General features: G+C 46.3%; 1 protein-coding gene across 1 annotated transcript in view; it reads left to right on the forward strand.

The window, feature by feature from the left end:
* EPHB2 (EPH receptor B2) overlaps window positions 1-26,341 on the forward strand; it is a 166,907-nt gene that overhangs the window by 134,189 nt on the left and 6,377 nt on the right. Inside the window, exons 6-10 of the mRNA XM_007935686.2 lie at window positions 8,764-8,926; window positions 11,680-11,788; window positions 12,702-12,766; window positions 23,604-23,726; window positions 24,326-24,573. Of these exons, the coding sequence (XP_007933877.2) occupies window positions 8,764-8,926; window positions 11,680-11,788; window positions 12,702-12,766; window positions 23,604-23,726; window positions 24,326-24,573 (708 nt within the window). The remainder of the gene's footprint in view (window positions 1-8,763; window positions 8,927-11,679; window positions 11,789-12,701; window positions 12,767-23,603; window positions 23,727-24,325; window positions 24,574-26,341) is intronic.

Genomic DNA, 26,341 nt, shown 5'->3' on the forward strand with positions numbered 1-26,341 from the left:
GTGATTCTGACATCAACCCTCCCTCCCATGGCACTCTTTATGTCTCTGCAGGGTTTGCTAATTCATTGCAATGGCCACACACAACTCACAGACAATACTCACAATTATGGGGTTTTTAGGGAAGTCATAGGTTACAATTCAGGTTCAGGAACAAGTCAGGGTATAGTTCTTTAGTCAGGACAGCTGCTTCTCAGCTGTGCCACAGGCCCACTGCTCTCTGGCCTAGACTTCTTGGCTCTGTGACCCCTTGGCTTCTGCCCAATTCAGGTAAGTGTTACAGAGCTCTTTTAGATCTGCTGATAGGTCCCCAGAGAGACAGCCCACTCTGCCAGCAAGCCTCCTGCCCGAAGGCACTCAGCTTTCTCACTCTGTGGGCCAGGAAGCCCACTGCTCTCTCTAATGCTGCTACTGTTTTTCTGCCACTGCTTCTTGTCATCTCCCACCATCTCCAGTGTCTCTCGCCCATCTCAGCAACGTGTTACAGCTCTCTCTGTCTCCTGGATGAGGAGGTTCAGCACAGGGATCTCAGATCCAAAGGACATGCTCCACTCCTGGCTCTTCTTTCTTGATGGTAGTGAGATCCCCTTTTCCACCTCCAGGATGGCTCAGTTTAAGTCTAGCGAGATGGCAAAACTGACCAATCCCCACATTAGCGTTCCATGCACCTTATTTTCACCCACACAAATCCTCACAACTTGACCAATAAGCAGCATCATGATAAATGGAGAAAAGATTGAAGTTGTCGAAGATTTCATATTACTTGGTTCCATAATCAACACCAATGGAAGCAGCAGTCAAGACATCAGACGACATGTTGTACTGAGCAAATCTGCTGCAAAAGATCTCTTTAAAGTGCTGAAGAGCAAAGAAGTCTCCTTGAAGACTAAGTTGCACCTAACCCAAGCCATGGTATTTTCAGTCACCTCATATGCATGTGAGAGCTGGAAATGAATAAGGAAGACCAAAGAAGAGTTGATGGTTTTGAGTTGTGGTGTTGGCAAAGAATACTGAAAGTACCATGGACTGCTAGAAGTACTAACAAATCTGTCCTGGAAGAAATGCAGCCAGAATGCTCCTTAGAAGTGAGAATGGCCAGACTTCGTCTCACCTACTTTGGTCATGTTGTCAGAAGGGACCATTCCCTGGAGAAGGCTATCATGCTGGTAAAGTAGAGGGTCAACAAAAAAGGGGAAGGCCCTCAACAAGATGGATTGACACAGTGGCTGCAATGATGGGCTCAGGTATAGCAGGGATTGTGAGGCTGGCACAGGACCAGGCAGTGTTTCGTTGTGTTGTACATGGGGTCACTATGAGTTGCACCTAACAACAACAACCACTGCACCACAAATCCCACTGCCATCCTGTATGGTAGGTATTAGTGAGAAACCAAGTTTCTGAGGGCTTAGAAAAACACACCCAGTGCCTCACAGTCCTAAGTTTCTGGGTAAGGACTCAAACTAAGGGCTAGTTGATTTCATGTTATTTCCATCAAGTCAGTTCTGACTCATAGCAACCCTGTAAGACAAAGTAGACCTACCCATAGGATTTCCAAGGCTATAACTCTTTATGGCTATAGTAGTGGGTTAGGAAAAAGGAGAAAACCCTCCACAAGAAGGATTGACACAGTGCTGCAACACTGGGTTCAAACATAGCAACAATTGTGAAGATGGTGCAGGTTGGGGCATGTTTCTTTCTTTTGTACCGAGAGTCACTGTGAGCTGAAAGTGACTCCACTGCACCTGACAACAGGAATCTTTATAGGAGCACATCACCAAGTCTTTTCTCCTGCAGAGCTGCTGGGTGGGTTTGAAACACAAACATTTGGGTTAGCAACAAAGCACCAGGACTCCTTGTTGATCTCATACCACCCTCTCTAAGTTTCTTCCCATCTCCTATTGATGCTTAATCACTGTTCAGATAATCTGTGCTTCACAGAGAGGAAAGAAGAAAGTGAGCTGACTCTACCGACCATCTCCTACAAGCCAGGCACCACCTGATCAAATGTTAGCCACAACCATCTGGAAAGAGTGGCATGTATTGGTCCATTTTCTGGAATAGGAAACTGAGGCTCAGGGAAATAAAAGGTCTTTCCCAAGGTCACACCACAATTAAGTAGAAGAACTGCGTTTTAAAAGCACTCCTACCCTGTCCCCTATCCTGTCCTTTGAGCCTGGCTTTAGAGAAGATATAGTGCCTAAGGCATTTGACTGCTAACCAAAAGGTTGGTGGTTCAAGCCCACCAACCACTCCTCAGAAGGAACACTGGGCAATCTACTTCCACAGAGATACTGACTGGGAAACCCAAGGAGTGGTCCTATGAGTCAGATTCAACTCGACGGTAGTCAGTTTGGTTTTTTTTGGTTAGAGAAGATATCTGCTCAACGTTGTTTCCTTGCTCTCCCAAGGCACCGTGGCACCAACATAAAACCTCCCATCTCGTCCTATAATCACAGAGCTTAAAACCTGTAACATTGCTCAGTAGACACCCCACTCAGTCTGCGAAATCTTACCCCTTTTCAAGCCCAAGTGAATTCCACATTGGACAGCGGCACCTAGTGTCCAAGCTTGGTACTGCACCCCACATTTTGCAGCTTTTAAATACTCACTGCAGTTGAGCAGTATCCTAATCATAGCGACCCCTCCTTGGGTTTCTGAGGCGGTATCACTATGGAAGTAGATTGCCCAACCCTCCTTTCGACGAGTAGCTGGTGGGTTTGAACCACCAGCCTTCTGGTTAGCAGTCAAATGTCTTAGGCACTATGCTACCAGAGCTCCCAAGATTTTAAATAGTTCAGTGTTTATTCAGGTACCCTGGTTGCAAAGTGATTAAGAACTCGACTGCTAACTGGGAGGTCAGCAGTTCAAACCCACTAGCCGTTGTATGGGAGAAAGATGAGGCAGTCTGCTTCCATAAAGATTATAGCCTTGGAAACCCTATAGAGTCCTATAGGGTCTCTACTACTTGATGACAAGGGGTTTAATGATCACTCACAGGTGTGTCAATAGTTAATAACACTTCCTGTATGCAGAACCTAGGGGCCCAGAGATGAAGGAGATATGGTCCCTGCTTTCGGGGAGCCTACAGTCATTAAAGAAGATGGAAGTATGTATCAGAATAATAGGTGGGAGAGGAACAGTGGGCCTGCAACCTCTGGCTGGGACGTCTGGGAAGCATCCCCAGAAAAGGCAACACTTTTGCTAAGTCTTGAACAATGAGTAGAGGATTGTGAGGCAAAGAGGCAAGGGCATTTCAGATAGGAGCACCAGCCGTTACAAATACTCAGACTGTCCAGGTAATGGAGGGTTGCCAGATAAATACAGGTGGTTGTTAGCTGGTGTCCAATCAGCCTCAACCCATGACGACCCATGCACAACAGAACAAGACACTGCCCAGTCCTGCACTGTCCCCGTGATTAGTTGGCAGTGGGACTGTTGTGGTCCAGAGGGTTTTCACTGGCTGATTTCCAGAAGCAGATTTCTGGGCCTTTCTCCCTGGTCTGCCTTAGTCTGGAAACCCCACGGAAGCCTGTCCAGCACCACAACAGCATGCAGTCTCCACTGAGAGGTGGGCGGTGAATGCTCACGAGGTGCATCGGCCAGAATCAAACTCAAGTCTCCCGTGTGGAAGCCACTGAACTAAATACAGGACACGAGGTTAAATGTGAATTGCAGACAAACAACAGATCATTTTTTATTATAAGTTATGTCCCAAATACTGTATTGTTATTGCTGTTGTTTTTAGGTGCCGTCAAGTTGGCTCCAACTCACAGCAACCCTGTGTACAACAGAATGAAACACTGCCCGGTCCTGCACTGTCCTCACAATCTTTGCTGTGCTTGAGTCCATCATTGCAGCCACTGTGTCAATCCATCTCGTTGAGGGCCTTCCCCTTTTTTGCTGGCCCTCTACTTTACCAAACATGGTATCTTCTCCAGGGACTGGTCCCTTCTGACAATATGACCAAAGTACATGAGATGAAGTCTGGCCTTTGTAGCTTCTAAGGAGCATTTCAGCTGTGCTTCTTCCAAGACAGATATGTTCATTCTTCTGACAGTCCATGGTATTTTCACTATTCTTCACCAACACCACAATTCAAATGCATCAATTCTTCAGTCTTCCTTATTCGTTGTCCAGCTTTCACGTGCATATGAGGCTGTTGAAAAATACCATGGCTTGGGTCAGGTGCACCTTACTCTTTGATCTTCATCAATAAGTGTTTCAGGTCTTCTTCAGTTTCAACAAGCAAGATTGAGCCATCTGCATATCACGGGTTGTTAATGAGTCTTGCTCCAATCCCAATGCTGTGTTGTTCTTCATATAGTTCAGCTTCTGGTATTATTTGCTCAGCAGATTGAATGAGTAAAATGAAAGGGTACAACTCTGACACACACCTCCCCTGATTTTAAACTGCACAGTATCCCCTTGTTCTGTTTGAATGACTGCCTCTTGGTCCATGTAGAGTTTCCTCATGAACACAATTAAGTGTTCTGGAATTCCCATTCTTCGCAAGGTTATCCATAATCTGTTATGAGCCATATAGTCAAGTGCTTTACATAGTCAATAAAACACAGAGAGACAAAAATAAATAAATGAAAATGGGGACCAGGTTTGCTGGTCTGATAGAGCTTGGCGGAACCACTGAGACTATGGCTCCTAGCTGCCCTTCAGGTCTGGAATTGAACCCACTCCTGTGGCTTCCAGCCAAACAAAAGACAGGCATATAAGGTGAACATTTACCTGAGGTAGATACACTCCTTGGGGAGAACAATCATGGGAGAAGAAGGGCTGCTTATGCACAGGGAGAGAGCTCAGGGGGCAGGAGTGCATGGAGGGATGGACACAGGGAAGAGGTAACTATGGGGAGGAAGTAGGAGGGGGGGCTGTTACATTGTGGTAAATTGTAGTCAATGTCATGAGACAAAGTGTATATGAACTGCTGTATGTAAAATAAATTTGCTTTGTAAACTTTCACCCAAATCACAATTTAAAAAAAAAAAACAAGTGGACATCTTTCTCTGCTATTCTCTGCTTTCAGCCAAGATCCATCTAACATTGGCAATGATGTCCCTTATTCCCCATCTTCTTTTGAATCTCTGTCAGTTCCTTGTTGATGTATGGCTGCAACTGTTTTTGAATTATCTTCAGCAAAATTTTACTTGTGTGTGATATTAATAATATTGTTCAATTAATTTCCACATTTTGTGGATAACCTTTCTTTGGAATGGATACAAACATGGGTCTCTTCCAGTTGGTTGGCTAGATAGCTGTCTTCCACATTTCTTGGCATAGATCAATGAGTGCTTCTAGAATTCCTTCCGTTTGTTGAAACATCTCAGTTGATATTCCATCAATTCCTGGAGACTTGTTTTTCACCTATGTCTTCAGTACAACTTGAGCTTTTTCTTTCATACCATTGGTTCTTGACCATATGCTACTCCCTGAAATGGTTGAACATCAACTAACTTTTTTTTGACAGTGACTCTGTGTATCCCTTAAAGACATCTTCATATGGTCCAGGAGGTACATAGGAATAGTATACCTGTTACTGAAAAAGCATTTGTTGTTTATCTGAAATTGAAATTTAGCCTTGTGTCCTGTATTTTTACTGGCTAGTAAAATCTAGTATCCTTACTAGGGAAGGGTAAAATAGTTGGGTGTGACCAGAACCGAGAGGGTATGGGGGACATGGCAGGAGAGACTGGCAAAGGCTGGTCTTAAAGTGTCTCAAATGCCAGGCTAAGGAGTACGGCCTTCACCTTGTGAGCAGTAAGGAAGGCCTCTGGTTGCAGAACCCTGTACCTAGTTAAAAAAAAAATAATAAACCTATTGCCATTGAGGGAGCTCTGATAACGTAGTGCCTAAGGCATTTGACTGCTAACCAGAAGGCTGGCAGTTTAAACCCACCAGCCACTCCTCTGAAGGAAATGGGGCAATCTACTTCCATAGTGATACTGCCTTGGAAATCCAAGGAGGGGTTGCTATGAGTCGGATCTGACTCAACGGCACATAACAACAACAACAACATTGCCATTGAGTCAACTCCAACTCATAGGCGACCTTATAAGACAAAGTTGAACTGCCCTATAGAGTTTCTAAAGGAACTCTGGTGGTGTAGTGGATAAGGCATTTGGCTGCTAACTGGGAGGTCAGTAGTTCAAACCCATCAGCTGCTCCACAGGAGGAAGATGAGACAATCTACTTATGTAAAGATTTACAGCCTTGGAAACCCAATGGGGGTCGCTATAAGAATTGATTCAATGGCAGTGTGTTGGGTTGGGTTTGGTATAGGGTTTCTAAGGCCGTAATCTTTACAGAAGCAGACTGCCACATCTTTCTCCAATGGAGAAGCTGGTAGATTTGAACCACCAGTCTTTCAGATAGCAGCCAAGCACTTAACGATTGTGCCGTCAAGGCTCCCTATGTGCTTGGTACAGAGTGGGAAGAAAACACAGCCCCCTCCCTCATAAGATTGTAGTCAAGGTCAGGAAGATGAGCCTGGGCCCAGGCAAGAGGGTGTCACAGAAATCCCGTCCTGGGGCACCCACAGAAAATGCTCCAGAGGAAAGAGAGGCACCTCTGGCTGAGAGGTCAGGGAAGCTTCCTGGAAGAGGGGGCAGATGAGCTGGCTCAGAGAAACTTCCTGTCTGCTGCTGCCCCACACAAGCCCATCCTGCCTCTCCCTGGTGTGGAATAAAGGAAGAGACCCTCACAGGACAGCCCCTTCCCTACCCCTATGCCCCAGATGTGCCAGCCAAGCTCTGTCAGCTCCTTGCCTTTGTACCTGCTGCCCCTCCTGCCAGGAATGGCCTCCCTTCTCTGCCTAGATGACTTGCATTTGTTCTTTCAGACTCCTCTCTAGCACTTCCCACTCTCCAGAGAGCTTTCCAGATTTCATCTGGTACCTCCCTATACCCAGCCTGGGTACATGCCCCTCAGTTCCTTGTGCTTACCCTACCCGTTGCTGTTGTTCTTGTTGTTGTTGTTGTTCTTCTTGTTAGGTGGCGTTGAGTCGAGTTTTGATTCACAGCAACCCCATGTGACAGAGTAGAACTTCCTGGGTTTTCTTGGCTGTAATCATCACGGAAGGAGATCACCAGGTCTTTTTCCTGTGAAGATACTGGGTGGGTTTGAACCACTAACCTTTCAGTTAGCAGTTGAGCACTTAACCATTTGCACCACAAGGGCAAGTGTTTATACGTATTAGTTCATTTTATCTTCTAAACAATGCTTTGAGGTTACTGCTATTATTATCCTCATCTTATAGTTGAAGAATAGGAGGCCCAGAGAGGTCAAGGAACTCAACCAAGGTCACAAAGGTAATAAGTAGTAGAGCTGGAATTTGAACCCAGGAAGTCTGACCCCAGATTGTGATCTTAACCTCTATGCTCTAATGCCTATGATAACATCATTCACTCTGAATTTTAATTGGAGGGTTTTCAAGGGCTCTGTGAACCCCCTGACGTGTACATGATTGGCATGTACAAACAGATATGCAATTTTCTGGATAAGGTCACGTAGCTTTTCATCAGCTTCTTAGATGTGTTCATGACCCTCAAAGGGTTGAGATCCCCCAACTGTTGGCTTTTCTGGAGTGAGCTCTTCAACACTAGGGTATGTGTCGTAGCTCCCACTGGGTCCCTGGTGCCCAGCCTGGGGCCTGGCACAGAGAGGACATTTGGAGAAGATTTGTGGCTGACAGATGCCTGAATGAGCATCATCTAAGCCAGTAAACATCTGCATCCAACTCAACCACAGCTCCACTCCCATTGCAGCAACTAGATCTTTGTCTGGTTCCAGACTCTCCAGGTCACCCTGGGCAGTGCCCAGGAGATCCAAAAAGGCCTCTACATCTCTCAAGGGAGGGAACATTAGGTCCTAAGTACCCAAAGACATGGACATTAGAGATGGGTCTATAAGGAAGACTAGTTTTGAGTCCCAATGCAGCTACCAACTTAAGTCAACCGTGTGGCCTTGAGCGTTATTTTTTCTCTCTGGGCCTCAGTCCTTGCATCACCCAAGTGTGCTGAGTCTGAATGGGATTTCTTCCAATTAACTCATCAAAGTATGAGGCACTGAGGGGGATGCAGAGTGTATAAGATCAGCACTCTCCATGCCATGTCCAGGAGCTCACAGTCTAGTTTTCAGGGTGAGCACTCAATGCTGCATATTAGTCAACTATTGTTGAGATGCTACTGCAAAACAAACAACCCATCAACTTCAATGGCTCACAACAACAAAGGATTATTGTTCTTACTTATTGGTTCTATGTCTGTGATCAGCTGGAGTGGCCCTGGTTCAGCCTGCAGTTGAATCAATGTCTTCTCCACATGTCTCTCATTCTGGAACCAGCTGTTACCCAGGGCAAGCTCTCCTCTTGGCAAATGGCAGAAGCCCAAGAGGCCAAGCCAAATCCACAAGCACATGTAATACCTCTGCTTGCATCAGGCCCACTCAAAAAAAAAAAAAAAACAACTCACTGCCATGCCCAGTAGAACATGCCAATGGCCAAAGCAAGCACATGGACAAGCCCAACATCCATGATGCCAAAGAAATATACTCCATCTGCTTTTGTGGGAGGTGCTACAAAGTCACATGGCCAAAGGCATGGGTGTCTAATTCTATTACAGGGAAGGAGTGAAGAGCTGCAAACCTTAGATGCTTATCCGATGACCAGGCCCAGCCCAGGGTGGCAGGCGTGGGCAGTGGGCTCTGAGTCCACAGTAGGTGACAACCTCTCTAACTGTCTTCTCTGTTCCTCGGCAGGAGCTCAGTGAGTACAACGCCACAGCCATAAAAAGCCCCACCAACACGGTCACTGTGCAGGGCCTCAAAGCCGGCGCCATCTATGTCTTCCAGGTGCGGGCACGCACCGTGGCAGGCTACGGGCGCTACAGCGGCAAGATGTACTTCCAGACCATGACAGAAGGTGAGCGGGGTCCAGAGGGCAAGAGGAGGGCACAGACTCCACAAAGAGAACAAACTCAATGGCCACTGTTCTATGAACTGCCTTTGTGCAAATTCAAAAAGCCACCTCCCTCTGCCAGATGTCAACCCTACTTCCGTCCTGACTGGGAACCTTTGTGCAGTGTACAAATGGCAAAACCATATATAGAAGTCCTGTTTCTATGACCCAGAAAGGATGCAGGCTCCTCCATTGCCACCAAGTCAGCCAGGCCATTTCTTTCCCACAGCTTTCGGAAACTTAGCCCTAACTTACATTCCCTGGCCCATATTTTTCTCATCTATAAAATGAAAGCATCACATTCAATTTGAGAAAGTAAACTTGGTTTATCCATATACTGCTCCAATCAGTATAGTTGGATTGAGAAAAGTTCTGAAGCCACATGTCAATTCAGCAAGAAGGAATGCTGGGATGGATTAGCAATGTCTGCCCTGGACAAGGGAGTAGGAAGTTACAGCACATGTGCTATGTGTCTCATAGTCTGGGACCACATGGTCTCTAAGAACCCTTCCTGCTTGAATGATGTGTAAGGAGCACATAATGAATAGTGTGGGCTCTGCAGCCAACAGATGGGGGTTCCTCTACTGAGTCAGCCTCTGGCAAGTCACCTCACCTCTCTGAACCTCTGTTTTCTCTTCTATAAATAAGCATGATAACAACTGTCTTATCATCATCATAACCATCAACACCATCATCATCAAACGAGTGCTAGGATTAGGGATAAAGGTGCAGGACCCAGCACACACTACCAAATAGTAGCTAAGGCCTTGGTCTTGGTCATTGAGGCTGGGAGTCCTTCTTTAAGCAGCCGAGCTCTGGGGCAGCACACGGCCTCAGGTATGACCAGCCTTCAGCATCCTTTCTTGGCTGTAGCACCTGCACATGGGCCTCAGCCTTTGCCTGGTTAAGTGTTTCAGAGGTTCACTTCTTGTTGCTGTTAGTTCCTGTGGAGTAGATTCTGAGTCATGGCGACCCCACATGTGCAGAGTAGAACTGCTCCATAGGGTTTTCAAGGCTGTGACTTTCAGAAGCTGATCCCAGGCCTGTCTTCCGAGGCACCTCTGAGTGGGTTTGAGCCACCAACCTTCCTGCTAGTAGTCGAGCACTTAGCCATTTGCACCACCCAGGGACTCCTTCAGAGGCCCTAAACCCCTTAAACCAAACCCATTGTCATCGAGCCCATTCTGTCTCAGAGCACCCCCATAGGACAGAGTAGAACTGGCCCATAGTGCTACCAAGCCTATAATCTTTACAGAAGCAGACTGTCCTATCTCTCGCCCACGGAGCAGGTTGTGGGTTCAAACCACTGACCTTTTGATAAGCAACGGAGCACTTTAACCACTATGCCACCAGAGCTCCTTTCAGAGACTTTAAGAACCCTGAATTCTCATCTTATCACAAAAACCCTCCCTATGGAGCCATCATCTTTACTAGCAGTCACCTCCCCTGTCAAATGCCCCCTTTCTCGTGGCCAGCATTTCTTAGGTCTCTAAGCTGTCTTCTGTGTTAGATGAGTGTCACTGACCTGAGGGGGGAGGATCCTGGCCCAAGACTCTTTGTTTAGTAATTTGACAGACATGTGCTGGGACCCTGCCACGTGTCAGGCTGGGTGTAGGAGCTAAAGCCCCAGAGCTGGCCTGGTCCCTGACCTCATCAAGCTCTTCTTCTGGCCCAGGAGGCAGAGAAGTAATAATAGTAGCATTAACATAAAGGTGATGTTGATGGCATTGAATATGTATCGAGTGGTTTTCCAGCACCTGGCTGTTTGTCAGGCCATCTTATGCGTTATCTCATTAAGCCCACAGGCCTTGGGTTAAGCAGGCCTGGATTTAAATCCTGGCTTTGGTCACTTCTTAACTATATCACTTCAAACAAGTTGCAGTCTTATCTCTAAGCTTCAGTGTCCTCATCTGTGAAATGGAGCAATCACAGGGCAGTTTTGTGACTTAAGCAAGACATGTACATACTTAACACAGTGACTGATATGTAAAAACCCTCAATAACAATAATCCAAAACTAAAAACCCACTGCTGTTGAGTAAAGTTCATGTTCACTGAGCACTACATGACATGCTTTGTTCTAAATGCTTTCCACAAGAATCCTACGAGAAGGGAACTATTATTCTCTCCATTTTATGGATGAGGAAACTGAAAGACAGAGAGGAGGTTCAGTCACTTGCCAGAGATCACACAGCCAGTAACTGACTCAGATGGGATTCAAACTCAGGGAGTTTGGTTCCAGAGTCCATACTTTTAACTGCCTCTTTGTGTCAGTTATTATTGTTCTTTTTCATATCAACATTGAGACATAGGTATGATTATTAGCCCCACTTTAGAGATGAGATATAAAGGTTGAAGTAGTTCAGGGGCTTGCCCAAGGTCACTCATGTGTGAGTGACATAGTTCTTCACAAGGCCATGTGACAGCTGCTTCTGTCAGGAGCTGGGACAGATTCTGGAGATCCCAGGAGACCTGGCAGGGTGGGAGGTATTCGTTGTGAGAGTAAACCTATTTCACCCATACTCTAATGATTGAGGAAAGTTCTAAAGCCACATATGAGTTCAGCAGGAGGGAGTGCTGGGATGGATTAGCAATGTCTGCCCTGAACAAAGGAGTGGGGAGTTGCAACACATGTGCTATGCGTCTCACAGTTGGGCTGGGAGAGGGTTTGGCAGGACTTCCAGATGAGCTGGACACCTCACTGTGCTTTCTCCCCAGCCGAATACCAGACAAGCATCCAGGAGAAGCTGCCACTCATCGTCGGCTCCTCAGCTGCCGGCCTGGTTTTCCTCATTGCCGTGGTCGTCATTGCCATTGTGTGTAACAGGTGGGTCAGCGTCCTTCAGCCCGTGCAGTCTGACTGTCTAAGCTGAGTTCCATCCCTCCATTCAACCGTTCCTGGGCCCCATCCATCAGTGTTCATGAACAGAGGGGATATTCTCATAATTCTCTGGGGCAGGGAGGAGACTCAGGCAGGCCTGGATACCCTCCCACTGACCTCCCACTGACTAGATGTCTACCATTAGCAGCCCACCCCTTTGGGTTAGGCATCACCCTTGACAAGTCCACTTTTCAGGAGGGGTGGCTCATTGAGCACTAACACTTTAGCATGAAGGAACATATCAGGAGGCAGGCATGACTGCAGGGTGTAGGAGCTAAGAAGATGGTAGAGAGGGAATACAACTTGCACCCACTGGTTGAGGCCCCTTCAAGAATAAGGCCATACCCAAGTGTTAGAAGGGAGGTTGAAGAGCTCAGGTGAGACACTGCCTGAGGTGACGAGAAAGATGAGGAGGATTTAGACAGGAGGAGGTGGGAGATAGGGCTTCCCAAGTGGCAGGTGCAGGAGGGGAGACCTGCTCCTTGACTTCTCCTGGGCATAATGCAAAGAGAGGCTCTCTTCTTCCTTAAAGAGCTTCCTCCTTTAGAATACACTGGGCCTCCAGGAGAGATGGACAGAGCCCCAGGGACTTCCAGGGGTGAAGGATATGGCTGGGAGATGACTGCTCCTTGCAAGGGGCTTGGCTAGAGAAGGAAATGGGAAAGAGTGATCCTGGGCTTGAGATGGGAATAATGAGAGGGCCGGGAGGGGAGAGGCTGCTAGGCAAGGGGCAGGCAGGGAGCCCTCTAGCAGGGATGTGGCTTCGAGGGCTTGCCCACCCTCTCCCTATCACCTACTGTGGCTCCCAGCTCCCCGGGCACCTCCAGGTGGCTCCAGCCCTTTGCTCTTGTTCCAGAAGACGGGGGTTTGAGCGTGCCGACTCGGAGTACACGGACAAGCTGCAGCACTACACCAGTGGCCACAGTACGTACACCCCAGTGGGGCCAGCACCCTCGGGCTCTTCACTATTGTCCCCCAGCGACCACTCCAGTCTTCTTTCACGTCCTCTACCATGCTGCAGCCAGCCTGAACAACAGGCTGTTCACACTTCCTCTCACCTCCAGCCCTTTGCACATGCTGTTCCCTCTGCCTGGAGCACCCTCCCCTCTTTGCTTTACCTGTTGACCTCTTACTCATCTCTCAGGTTTCATCATATATGAACCCCTCTGAGAAGCCTTCCCTGACCTACCCTGCCCTGGACTTAGGGCCTTGACTGTGTTTGCACAGCCTGGGCTTATACCAGCCTTACTCTTTTCAGTGTAAGAATAATGTGGCAGAGACATCTGACATCCTCTAACTTCACCAGGAGGACAGAGGATCAAGATCAGCCCAGGGCTGAGTCCTATGAGGTGGAGATCAGACATGCCTCCTCTTGCCAACCTTTTTATGAATTCTGACACCAACCGTCCCTCCCACAGCACTGTCTGAGTTTGATAATTTGCTGCAATGGCAACACAGAACTCACAGACAATACTCACGATTATGGGGTTTATTAGGTGTTCTGGTTACCTAGTGCCACTCTGACAGGAATATACCACAAATGGGATGGCCTTAACAAACAGGAGTTTATTCTTACAATTTGGAGGCTTTAAGTCCAAGTTCAAAGTGCCAGGCTCTAGGGGCTGGGTGAAAGCCCCTCAACCTTAGGGTCCAGCTTTGCCTCCTGCTCCTGGCCCACTGGAGCTAGAGGCATTTCTTCACTCAGACAGCTGTTGGCTGCTGAGGCTGAGAAACCCCAAGGTTGACAAGTAAAAAGGCACAGTCCTGATGTTACCTAACCACACAGCAGGCCATTAACTTAGGTCCATTGTAAGTCCCAAGGTTGACAGAGCACAGCAGGCTGCTGAACAACGACATGGCTACATGCAGGGTCCAAGCGTGCCATAGGCTAGAGACCATTTCCAAGGCTTCTCCTTATATACAGGAAGCAGACCACATCCCAAAGGCAGCTATTCAGCTGCTTGTGGTAGATCCCACCAGCTGCCCAGCCACTCAACCAGGCCCAGCCAAGTTGACACACAAACATAACCACCACATTAGGGAAGAAAGAAGTTATAATCCAGGACAGCTTCTTCTCACCATCTGCCACTGGGCCTTGCTGGGGTCTTGCTGCTGCTGGGCCCTGCTGCTGCTTTTCTCCATATCACACTGTCTCCAGTTATATGGCTGTCTGTCTTCTGGATCTAGGAGGTTCTCAGCACAGGGACCCCTCATTCAAAGGACACACTCCTTTGTTAGTAGTGAAGTATCCCCTTTCTGCCTCTGAGATGGTTCATTTTAGCCTAGTGGATGGCAAAACCAACCAATTCCCTCATTAGGGGTCTATATACCTTATGTGCATAGTCTCACCCCCAAAAGGGTGCCATGTACATTATTTGATGGTCTCTCGCAGTCATTTGATGGGAGTTACAAGACCAAGGCAAGACAGGCCATATAAAAGTGATCCATCATATTGCTGGCTGCATTGTGATGACCTTTAGTGGCTCTGCCATTAGAGTGAGAGTGCTTGGGGCCTGGAATTGTGTCTACTGTTCACCACTGCCTTGTCAGCATGGTGACCAGCATACAGTTGTCACTAGATATGTGTTTGCAGAATGAACAAGTGAGTTAAATGGAATGAATTAGGACCCTAGGCCCTGGCCCAGTAGGTGAGAAGAGGAGATGGGAACCCCCTCCTCCCTCTCTTGCTCTCACTTTGTGGCTGCAGCCCCCTGTCAATCCTCCCATGGGGGCCACCTCCCCCTACCCAGTGCCTTCATTCCCCCCACTGTTCCATCCTACTTCAGGCCAGGGCTGGGGACATATGCACCATACACTCAGAGCAAATGTTCCCTTCCAAGAGACCCAGCAGAGAGAAAAGCAGATCATGGAGTCCCTCCATTTGACCTTAGAAGGACCAGCAATTGTCGGGGGAGTGGGAAGGAAACGTTCAGCAGGTCACTCAGCAAAGAATGCACAACAGGTCCAGTATAGATTTCTCAAACCGTACTCAGTGGGGTACCCTAGGGTTCCTCAGATATGCTCCAGGGACTACTATGGGGTAAGGGGGACCATCAGCATATCCCTTCATTTGTCAAATATATATTGTGGGCCTGTTATGTGTGCCAGCACCTACTGTTCTAGGTGCTAGGGATACACAGATTTAAAAAAAAAAAAAAATGATCCCTGCCCTTGTGGAACTTACATTCTAGTGGCAGGAGGGCAATAAAAAATGCACATAATAGCTAAATAGGATGTATGATGTATTAGAAAATGGAAGTGCTATGAAAAAAAAGGCAACATAGAACAGCATAATAGATTGAGAGTTTCAAGGTTGGAGTTGCATTTTTAAATAAGGCTAGTTGGGATTGACTTCATCCAGAGGGTCTCATTTGAGCAAAGATACGAAGGACGTAGAGGAGAGCGCCATGCAGATAGCTAAGGAAAGAGCATCCTAAGCAGAGGGAACAGCCAGTGCAAAGACCCTGAGGCTGGACCAGGCCTGGCAGGTTCCAAAAGCAGCAAAGAGGCAACTGGAACAGAGTGGGGGAGGCAGGAAGAGAAGGTATGGGGGCCAAAACATGCAGATTCTTGTCTCCCATTGCAGGGCCATGGCTTTTACTCAGTGAAATGGAGAGAAGGTTCTGGGCAAAGGACTGATGTGCTCTGAGCTACAGTGTTGGCAGGCTTTTCTGGCTGAGGTCTGGACAGTGGACTGAAGGGTTTGGGTACTCTGGGCAAGGACAAAACAGGGAGACCAGTGAGGCGCCTGACAGGAAAACCCAGACATGATGGCGGCTAGACCAGGGTGGCAGCAGAGGAGGGGGTGCATTCTGACATATTTTAAAGTAGTACCACTGCCATTTGCTACAGGTTTGGATGTGGGATTCATATCCAAGAAGTTTTAGGCATTGAGCCTCTGGAACTTTTAATTTGAAGTAAAATCTCCTGGACTTAAAAATAATTTGAGACATAAATGGCAAAATAACTAAACCATTAATATTTCTGGAAGGTAATTTAGGCAACTATTTAACTGAAACTGATACATGGGTGGAGAAGGATGTTCTAGCTTAAAAGCAATGGAAGGATCACAAGAAAAAGATGGACCAATTTATACAGAAATAAAAATTACTTGTACATTAAAAAAAAAAGGCATAAATTACATCACTCCTTCCTATTCTTCAAGAAATAAAATCATGATCATCAATGTGGCTAAACATATTGAGTTTAACATATTGGTTTAGGGCTTTATCTGGATTTGGAGACTGGTAGCACAGTAGTTAAACAGTCAGCTGCTAAATATGATGTTAACCCAAATGTTGGCCCAAGCTGCTCCATGGGAGAAAGATGAGGCAGTCTGCTTCCGTGAAGATTTACAGCCCTGGAAACCCTATGGGGCAGCTCTACTCTGTCCCACAGGGTCACTGTGAGTCTGAATCAACTCAACAGCAATAGATTTATATTTGTATTTCTTCATTTAATCCTAATAGTTTTGTGTATGAGGAAACCAAGACACAAAAAGATCACACAGCTGCTCAGGGCTGGAGCTGGGGTGTGACCCTAGGCTGTCTGACCCCAGAGTATGTGCTCTTAGCTGCCTTGTTCTGTCTACACCCTGTTGTTGTTGTTGTGAGTTGCTGTCAAATCAGTTCCAACTCATAGTGACCCCACATGTGCCAAGTAAAACTACTCTATAGGGTTTTCAAGGCTGTGACTTTTCACAGACAGGTTGCCAGGCTTGTCTTCCGAGGTGCCACTGGATGGGTTTGAACCACCAGCATTACGGCTTACTAGCCATCTAACAACAGCAGCAGCAGCCGTAGTCCCAGCACTAAACCGTTTGTGCCACGCAGCACCTGTCTGTCTACACCCTACTGAAACAGAACAAGACAGTCTCACACCCTCTGTGCTTGGAGCCTTTCAGGAGCATGGCTATTTAGAGTGTAAGTGAGTAACAAGGAAACAGGTGATATCGGGGATTTATTTTAAAAATAGACGCCAGGGTATGTCCATAGGGCAACACATTCTAAGCCCAAGCTCCTACTCCCTGCATCCTGAGCTGTAATATTAGATCTGAGCAGGACTGTGTTCCTTTCAAAGTACTGTCAGCCTGTGATCCCATATCTACCCAGCAGCCCTGTGTGGTCAGGGGAGAGGAGGAAGCTGGGGTGTGTGACTGGCTCTGGGTCACCCACGCGGGTTGAACATGCCTCCCCCCTCAGAGGGTGCTGGGTGAGTAGCGAGGTGTGAAATCTGAATGTAGAGCCAGAAGGACCAAATTGGCTTCTTTTTAACAGAGCATCTCATTTAACCACAAAGTCTCCTTTGATAAATTACTTGAGTGACAACTCAAATTGTTCTATATGAAAATTCTCTTAAAAGATACAACAAAGTTATCCCAGTATATTCAATTTTTTAAAAAAAAATTAAAACTTTAAGTTATGAAGTTATAAAAAACCAAACCAAACTCACTGCCATCAAGTCGATTTCGATTCATAGCGACCCCTCCTTGGGTTTCTGAGGCGGTGTCGCTACGGAAGTAGATTGCCCAACCTTCCTTCCAAGGAGTGGCTGGTGAATTTGAACCGCCAGCCTTCTGGTTAGCAGTCATAAATGCCTTAGGCACTACACCACCAGAGCTCCCTATGAAGTTATAAAGACCCTCCAAAAGAAAAAAAAAAAAAACCCAAAGTCACTGCCATCAAGTCGATTCTGACTCATAGTGACCCCCATTGGGTTTCTGAGGCTATATATCTTTACGGAAGTAGATTACCCCATCTTCCTTCTGCTGAGCAGCTGGTGGGTTTGAACCACTGACCTGGTTAACAGCCAAATGCCTTCTCCACTACACCACCAGAGCTCCTTTATAAAGACCCTAGCAGTGGAAAGCAATATACTATTTTTTTTGGGAAAAAAAAAAATTGCTAAATATAAGATGTTTGAAAACTTAACCTTATTTCTTGTGCACACATACATAAAATATGGGGGAATCCAACAATTCAAACTAATTTTTTATAGATAGCTATTACCTTTCTCCAGCGTGTATTCTACAAAAGAGAATGGTTTCATAAGTCAATTGATTTAAAAGTGCCAGTGTTAACCATTGTTTATTTGTTTAAAAAAATTGTATGTACAAGCCCATTGCTGTGGAGTAGATTCCAACTCATACCAACACTATAGGACAGGGAAGAACTGCCCCATAGGGTTTCTAGGGCTGTAATCTTTTTGGAAGCAATCCATGGACCTTTCAGTTAGCAGCCAAGCACTTAACGACTGTACCACCAGTGAAATTTAAAAAGGTGGTGTGGGGGGTGGTATTTGTTATCCCTATTGTGTAGGTGAAATAAGCAAGGCACAGAGAGGTTAAGTAACTTGCCCAAGTCCACACCAGGTGGATTAACACACTGATTGATACCCAGTTCAAACTCATAAAGCAGCTTGTTTGTGACCCTTATTAGTGACAGAGTAGGACTTAAATACAGGTCTGAATGCCTGACTCCTCCTCCCTCATCCTGAGTCTCCCATTTGGATAATGACAGTCTATAGCCCTGGCAGCTATAAATCACCCAAACAACAGCCCAGACTCTGCCTGCAGGGTTTCTTATCCAGCCTCCTAGGGGCCAGCTCTGTGTACAGCTTTGGCCTGAAGATCTCACCCTCCAACCCCAGAAACAAACTGGGAAGCCATAGAAAGACACAGGTAGCATGGGAGTTACTGCTTTAGACTCTACAGCCAAACAACCTGGGCTCAAATGCCACTTCTTCCACTTATTAGCTGTGTCTGTGTTAGCTTGAGCAGATCATTTAACCATTCTAGGCCACAATTTCTTCATCTGAAAAATGAAGATAATATTAGGTTGGACCCAATGAAATTGCCATTTTTGTAGGCCAGAAACATTCAAATATTGGAAATTACCATAAGGTTCAACCTTAAAATAATGTTTACCTGGTAGGATTGTTAGAAAGATTAATTGGATTGATGCCTGTAAAGTGCCTAGAATAGGGCCTGGTACTTGGTAAATCTGCCCTGAACTGTGAGCTAATTGTGTTATTAATGGTGAGATAAAACCAAATCATGATGGAAGTAAAGATGGCTTCACTCAGAGCCATGTATTCAATAAATGTTTACTAAGAATCTACCCTGAATATCCCTGAGTGGCACAAATGGTTTGCACTCAACTGCTAACCTAAAGGTTGGTGGTTTTAACCCATCCAGTGGTGCTGGGAAGAAAGGTCTGTCCTGGTGATCTGAGTCTATAAAGATTACAGCCAATTACCATTACTAAACATTTTGATCAAAAATTCTATAAAAGAATACTGATCAAAAGGGGGAAAATATAGGACAGAATTTCAAGTTCTAGTGGAATCCAGACTTTCTAGAGCCATGGAGGCTGGATGAACTCTCCAAAACTATCACCCTGAGATAATCTTTAAACCTTCAACCAAAAATATCCCCTTAAAATCAAATAGTAGTTTAGCTTAACTGGGGGGGGGGGAGGCTACCTTGAGCATTATGCTCTTTTAAGAACTATCTGTATGGAATCACATTGACAACAGCAACTAGAAAAATTAGATAGGAACCCTAGAAGCAGTAATATGGTAATGGGGGAGGAACATTACCCTTAGAAAAAGGAAGGTGGGAATTTTGCACAACTTAAAGAATGCAATCAATGTCACTGAATATACATGGAGAAACTGTCGTATTGGTATATGTTTTGCTGTGTATATTCTCAACAACATAAATAAATAAAATTAATTCTTCAAAATTATTATAGCCAAGAAAACCCTATGGAGTACAATCGGCTCTAACAGACATGGGGTTGCCAGGAGTCGGAATCTTTTTGACAGCAGTGGGCTTGGTTTTATTTTACTGTAGATTTACTCTCACATGTGGGTTCTGGAACTCACATTCCAGGGCAGGAGCTCATAACTTGGTCATAACCAGACCCCTACAGCTTCCAAGGACCTGTGAACACCCACAAATTATATGCTACATATGAGAGTGTTCACTATGTGAATTATTTTCCAAGGAGTAGATAAGTGGAAACAAGGCACGTGATAAGTAATGCTAATATTCAATCTATAAGCATTTATTGAGCATCCACTATGTGCCAGGCCCTGAGATTTAGCATCAACAAGACAGACATGGCCCTGTCCTCCTGTGGTAGAGAGGGTAAAACAAGTCCTCACCGGCAGCAGAGTGTTCGAGAAGGGGTTGGCAAGAGACTGTGGCCATGCACATCCAGGAGCCCTGATATATGGTAGAAAAGCTAGACAGATGTCAGGGCCATCAGAGTGGGTGTGGAGCCAGGGCTGCAGAGCCTGCAGAGAGAGCATGGGGCTCCACTAGAAGGATCCAGGCAGGCTTCACAGAGGAGGTGACATTGATCTGGACATAGATGCAGAGGAGAAGGGTGTTCCAGGTGCAGAGAACTACATGAACAAAGGGATAAACAAAAAAAACCAAACTCACTGCCATCAAGTTGATTCCAACTCATAGTGACCCCCTTTGGGTTTCCGAAAGTACCATGGACTGCTAAAAGAACTAACACATCTGTCCTGGAGGAAGTGCAGCCAGAATGCTCCTTGGAAGCAAGAATGGCCAGACTTTGTCTCACCTATTTTGGTCATGTTGTAAGAAGGGGCCATTCCCTGGAGAAGGATGTCATGCTTGGTAGGGTGGAGGGTCGACGAAAGAGGGGGAGGCCTTCAACGAGATGGATTGACACGGTGGCTGCGATGACGGGCTCAAGTATAGCAGGGACTGTGGGGCTGGCACAGGATCAGGCAGTGTTTCGTTCTGCTGTGCATGGGGTCGCTATGAGTCGGAAACAACTCGACAGCACTTAACAACAACAGCAGCATCTGAGCACGACCTGATCCTGGTTGCTCTTCATCCAGGAGTAAATGAACATAGTAATTAAGAGCACTGGTCCTTAGCACAAGTCGGATAAACCTAGGTTCAAATCCTAGCCATGCCACTTGCCAGTTGTGTGGCCTTGGGCAGATTATTTAGCCTCTCTGAGCAGCAGTCCCTTAATATGTGAAATGGGGAGAATGATCCCTTCCTTATAGAGTTCTTGGAAGGAGATGAGATAATATAAAGAGCCTGGCACAGCATCAGGCAAAGGACTGGGTGAATGACAGCTGCCATGATGATGATGATGATGATGTCGTCTTGGTCATCTGGATTCTGGTCAGCTCTGTAGGCATTGAGTGCCTATGGTGTGCAAATCTTTGTGCAAGGCTCCAGGGAAGGAAGAAAGGAGAGAAGATGGCAAGCCTACACCATCCTTCCAGGCACTCACAGTCTAGGATGTTGGTTCTAAATTTCTTCTAGGATCTCAGACTTCTCTGCAACTCTGCTAAAAGTTCTGGAACAAAAAGAGAGAAAAACATCCAGACATTATGTATGTATGAGTGTGGGTAAAATTATAATTTTTAAAAAAATATATTTAGAAGTGTAATATATTCTGAACTTATCAAGGGTGGATTTAGGGTAACTTTCTGGTGGTGTAGTGCCTAAGGCATTTGACTGCTAACCAGAAGGATGGTGGTTCAAACCCACCCAGCCACTCCTCAGAAGGAAGGTTGGGCAATCTATTTCCATAGTGATACTGCGTCGGCAACCCAAGAAGGGGTCGCTATGAGTCGGGGCCGACTCGACGGCACCTAACAACAACACCACCACCACCTCGGAAACCCAAGGAGGGGTTGCTATGAGTCAGATCTGACTCGACGGCAGTACATATTTTCTAAAATATCTATTTTTATAATTTTTAGACTATTTATAAGGAACATGGATTACTTTTCTAATCCAAACAAGCAATATAATAGTAATTGACAAAAAGAATAAAAAATACATTCCATTTCAGGAGGTTACCAGAACATTCTATCCCCACTCCCCCTGCAAAGCCTATCCTGGATTCCCAAGTGGTTCATGGACCCAAATTAAGAACCCTTGACCCAGAAAGCTAGAGAAACACTCACACAAATAATCCAGAATAAAGCTAGTGCATTGGAGCAGAGGTCAGCAAACTTCTTCTATAAAGGGCCAGATAGTGAATATTTTAGGCTTTGCAAGCCATATGGTCTCTGTCACAACTACTCAGCTCTGCTGTTTAGTGTGAAAACAGCCATGGACAATATGCAGAGATATTGACATGGCTGTGTTCTAGTGGCACAGTGCCTAAGGCATTTGACTGCTAACTAGAAGGTTGGTGGTTCAAACTTACCAGCTGATCTGCAGAAGGAAGATGAGGCAATCTACTTCTGTAAAGATTTACCACCTTGGAAACCCAATGGGGGTTGCTATGAGTTGGAATTGAGTCAATGGCATTGAGTTTGGTTTGGAACTGGTATTCTAATAAGGACTTCTGATGGTGCAGTGATTAAGGCATTTGGCTGCTAACCTAAATGTTGGTGGTTCAAACCTACCAGCCTTTCCATGGAAGAGAGAGAGATGAAGCAGTCTGGTTCTGTAAAGTTTACCCCTTGGAAACCCTATGGGACAGTTCTGCTCTGTCCTATAGGGTTGCTAGGAGACAGAATCAACTCAATGGCAGTGGGGTTTGTTTTTGGTCTGTTGTTGTTATTGTTGTTGTTCTAACTTTAAAGTAATAAAAAGTTTGACCATAATTTTCTGAGCCCTATGTTAGAGGTTCCAACTCCTAGATCCCTGGAATGTCTGGAACAGAGGCTGGGACTGGTCATCTGACATGTCCAAGGCCACACAGCCAAGCAGGGTGATGCCCCAGTCACGTCAGCACACAGCCAAACCCTACAGTAGTCCAAAGACTGCAGCCCTCTAGAAGCTCTCTGGGTGCCAGTCTGATCCTATCATTCCTTTACTCCCTCCAAAGTCACAGCTCCTGGAGCAGTGAGAGGATGTGGAGAGCCAAGAAGTCTGACGGCTGGAGACCAGTTAGCTGGGAGGGGGTGGGTCATCTTTCTTTCCCTTCAAAGTTTTTTGCTGACTCAGTGCTAGGGCCAGAGCTGGGTGTTTGACTTCCAGATTACCTCTTTCTCTTTCTACATCAAAAAATAAAAATCTATATCAGATCAGGAATCAAATTAGCATGCCCCATGTCCAGTCCCATGCTGATCACCATGGTACCCAGAAAGGTTTAAGACTTGGCTAGTGGGGGACCTCAGAGGTGGGCCCAGGAACCATGGATGCTCAGACCCTGAGTGAGGCAGCCCCTCCAGGCTCTGGGTCTAGCTGTAAGGGATGAGGCAGCCACAGGGACTCCTAAGGGGAGAGGAGGCTTAAATTAGGCCTTGAAAACAGGAAGGAGCTCTCTTAGCAAGATCCAAGAAACACACTCTCATCTACTCTTTTTGTAATTTAGTGCCAATTCTCTCTTTCCCTCCTTGACTTCCTCTTTCTTTACTTTACATCCCCTGGCTCTCTATCACAAGAGTGGCAAACATGTCTATCTTTTTATGCTCATACCCATGACAGACATTACTAATCAATCCTGATAGTCTTTTAAACTGCTCCAGGAAGCCATTACTAATCAATTGGAGTTGGAACAAGAGCTAGAACCAATTTGCCATCTCTGCTGATCTCTGTGTTCTCTTCACTCTTCTATCCAGCTCAGTGCTCACTTGCTCACTGAGCCCCAGAAGGGTCAAGTGATTTGCAGGGGGTTGCCTAGTTCTTATGAGGACCGACTAGGAATGCATTTCCCTCCATGGAGGGACTGTCTTCAACTTTACCTTTCCGTTTGTCCACGTCTTAAGTTTGTTCATGTGACTGAGCATGGTCTTCTCCCCCCAGTGACCCCAGGCATGAAGATCTACATTGATCCTTTCACCTATGAAGACCCCAATGAGGCAGTGCGGGAGTTTGCCAAGGAAATTGATATCTCTTGTGTCAAAATTGAGCAGGTGATTGGAGCAGGTATGTGGGGGCCTCTGCAATGGGTAGGGGAACACCCAGTGTGCACTCCTGGGGTAGAAATAAGAAGGTAGTGTATTAGGTAAGGACCTCAAAGTACCCTTCACGGCCTGAAGACTCAGCATGCCCAAGATGGAAAGGCCCTCAGAGATCACCCAGTAAAACCACCTTGTTGGACAGATAGGGAAATTGAGGCAAAGGGCTGGCACAGAAAGTCAGAAATTTAGCTGAGACTGGAACCTCGATCTCTGGACTCTGTCAAGTACTTTGTCCTGGTTTTCACCATTCACCCCGGGTCCCCCTCCCCACCTCCCCAAGCCCACGATATCTTCAACCCCATAGTCCCAGCCAATATCCACAGGCAATCATAAAGAATTTACTCTCTACTTCCATAGATGGCAGGAACTTTTCAGGGTTTCCCTGGGTCTTCTCTTGGGAGGTCCGCACGTTCTAAATGAGGACTGTGTCTGAGAGAACTAACTGACCACTGAGAAAGAAGAAAGAGTTCCTACAGGCCTCAGGAGCAAAGGTGACAGGGAACAAGGAGGTGGCACTCCCACTTGGCAAGTGACATCCTGTCTCTCTCACTGTGTCCATCTCAGGGGAATTTGGTGAGGTTTGCAGTGGCCACTTGAAGCTGCCAGGCAAGAGAGAGATCTTTGTGGCCATCAAGACACTCAAGTCAGGCTATACTGAGAAACAGCGCCGGGACTTCCTGAGTGAGGCCTCCATCATGGGCCAGTTCGACCACCCCAATGTCATCCACCTGGAAGGTGTTGTCACCAAGAGCACACCCGTGATGATCATCACTGAGTTCATGGAGAATGGCTCCCTGGACTCCTTCCTCCGGGTAGGGGAAACTGAGAGTGCCTGGGGTCCATGAGTGGGGCAAGGCAACGAGTATGAATATAGATTCATACTGTAGGAAGAATCTGAAGGGGTCTTAGAAAAGCTCTAGGTAAGGATGGTATGCATGCTGCTATTCTCATTCCTTCACCTGTGGCAGGCATTGCTAATCAATCCCAGGACTCCCTCCCACTAAGCCTAGAAAAAAAACAAAACAAAACCCACTGCCGTGGAGTCAGATCCAACTCATACCGACCTCTCCTTGGGTTTCCAAGCTGGTATCACTACGGGAGTAGATTGCCCAATCTTCCATCAGAGCAGTAGCTAGGGGTTTGAACTGCCAACCTTACTAAGCCTAGAAAAAAAAAACAAATTCACTGCCATCAAGTCAGAACTGACACATAGCAACCCCTCCTTGGGTTTCCAAGGTGGTATTTGTTGTTGTTGTTGTTGTTATGTGCCATCAAGTCAGACCCAACTCATAGCAACACTTCCTTGGGTTTCCAAGGCAGTATCACTATGGAAGTAGATTGCCCAACCTTCCTTCCAAGGAGTGGCTGGTCGGTTTGAATCACCAGACTTCTGGTTAGCAGTCACATGTCTTACCCACTATGCCACCAGAGCTCCTACTCAAAATCCTTCAAAATATGGTTCCCCAGGAAGCCACAAGGAGCTCTGGTAGCGTAGCGCCCAAGGCATGTGACTGCTAACCAGAAGGTTGGTGGTTCAAACCCACCAGCCATTCCTCGGAAGGAAGATTGCAATCTACTTCAGTAGAGATAATGCCTCGGAAACCCAAGGAGGGATTGCTATGAGTCTGAAACAACTCAATGGCAGTGAGGTTTTTTTTTTGTTTTTTGTTTTTGTTTTTTGTTTTTTGTTTTAACAAGCCACAGCCAGTCATTCAGAAATTGGCACACAATCTGAAATCTGACTGCCACTCATGCTCTTAGCCAATCTTCTCATTATACACAGGGGAAAATTGAGGCTCAAAGAGAGGTAGAGTTTGCCCAAGGTCACCCAGAGAGTTAAGGTTAGGACCACAACTGGAACTAGGGTTCCTGACTCTCTTGTCCAAAGTTGCCACCAGATTTTGGATTTTCCCAATGTGTACAGGGCAGGGAGGGGAGTTGAGGGCACAAGGCCAAGAGAGGAAAATTTCAAGGCCTCTCAGGATATCACAGTCAACCTGCTGGACAAAGAACACTGGACCAGAAGTCAGAAGCATGCCATTGGACTGGTTGCCATTCAACAAATATTTATTAAGCACTTATGCAGTGGTTGAAGCTCTCAGTGCTAATTGAAAGGTCAGCAGTTCAAACCCATCGGCTGCTCTGTGGGAGAAAGATGTGGCAGTCTGCTTATGCAAAGATTTACAGCCTTGGAAACCCTGTGGGGCAGCTTATTCTACCTTATATTTCACTATGAGTTGAAATTGACTTGATGGCAACAAGTTTGCTTTTTTATGTGCCAGGCATCTTCCATGTGACTTCTCATTTAACTCTCAGAATAGCCCTGGGAAATGAGTGTTACTTGTCCCCATTTAGCATACAGATAAGGAAACTAAGACTTGGATAAGCTAGGTCATTTGTCCAAGGTTGCATAGCCAAGAAGGGACAGAGCCAGAGTCAAACCGAGTGTGTTTGCTCCAAAGTTCATATTCTCTTCACCACCCTGAAGTCAGCCTGCCATTGTTGTTGTTGTTGTTGTTTGCCATCGAGTCGGCCCCGACTCATAGCGACCCCTCCTTGGGTTTCCGAGGCAGTATCACT

Source organism: Orycteropus afer, unplaced genomic scaffold (assembly GCF_000298275.1).
Source record: "Orycteropus afer afer isolate SDZICR_OR568_19922 unplaced genomic scaffold, OryAfe1.0 scaffold00031, whole genome shotgun sequence".
Taxonomy (NCBI): Eukaryota; Metazoa; Chordata; class Mammalia; order Tubulidentata; family Orycteropodidae; genus Orycteropus; species Orycteropus afer.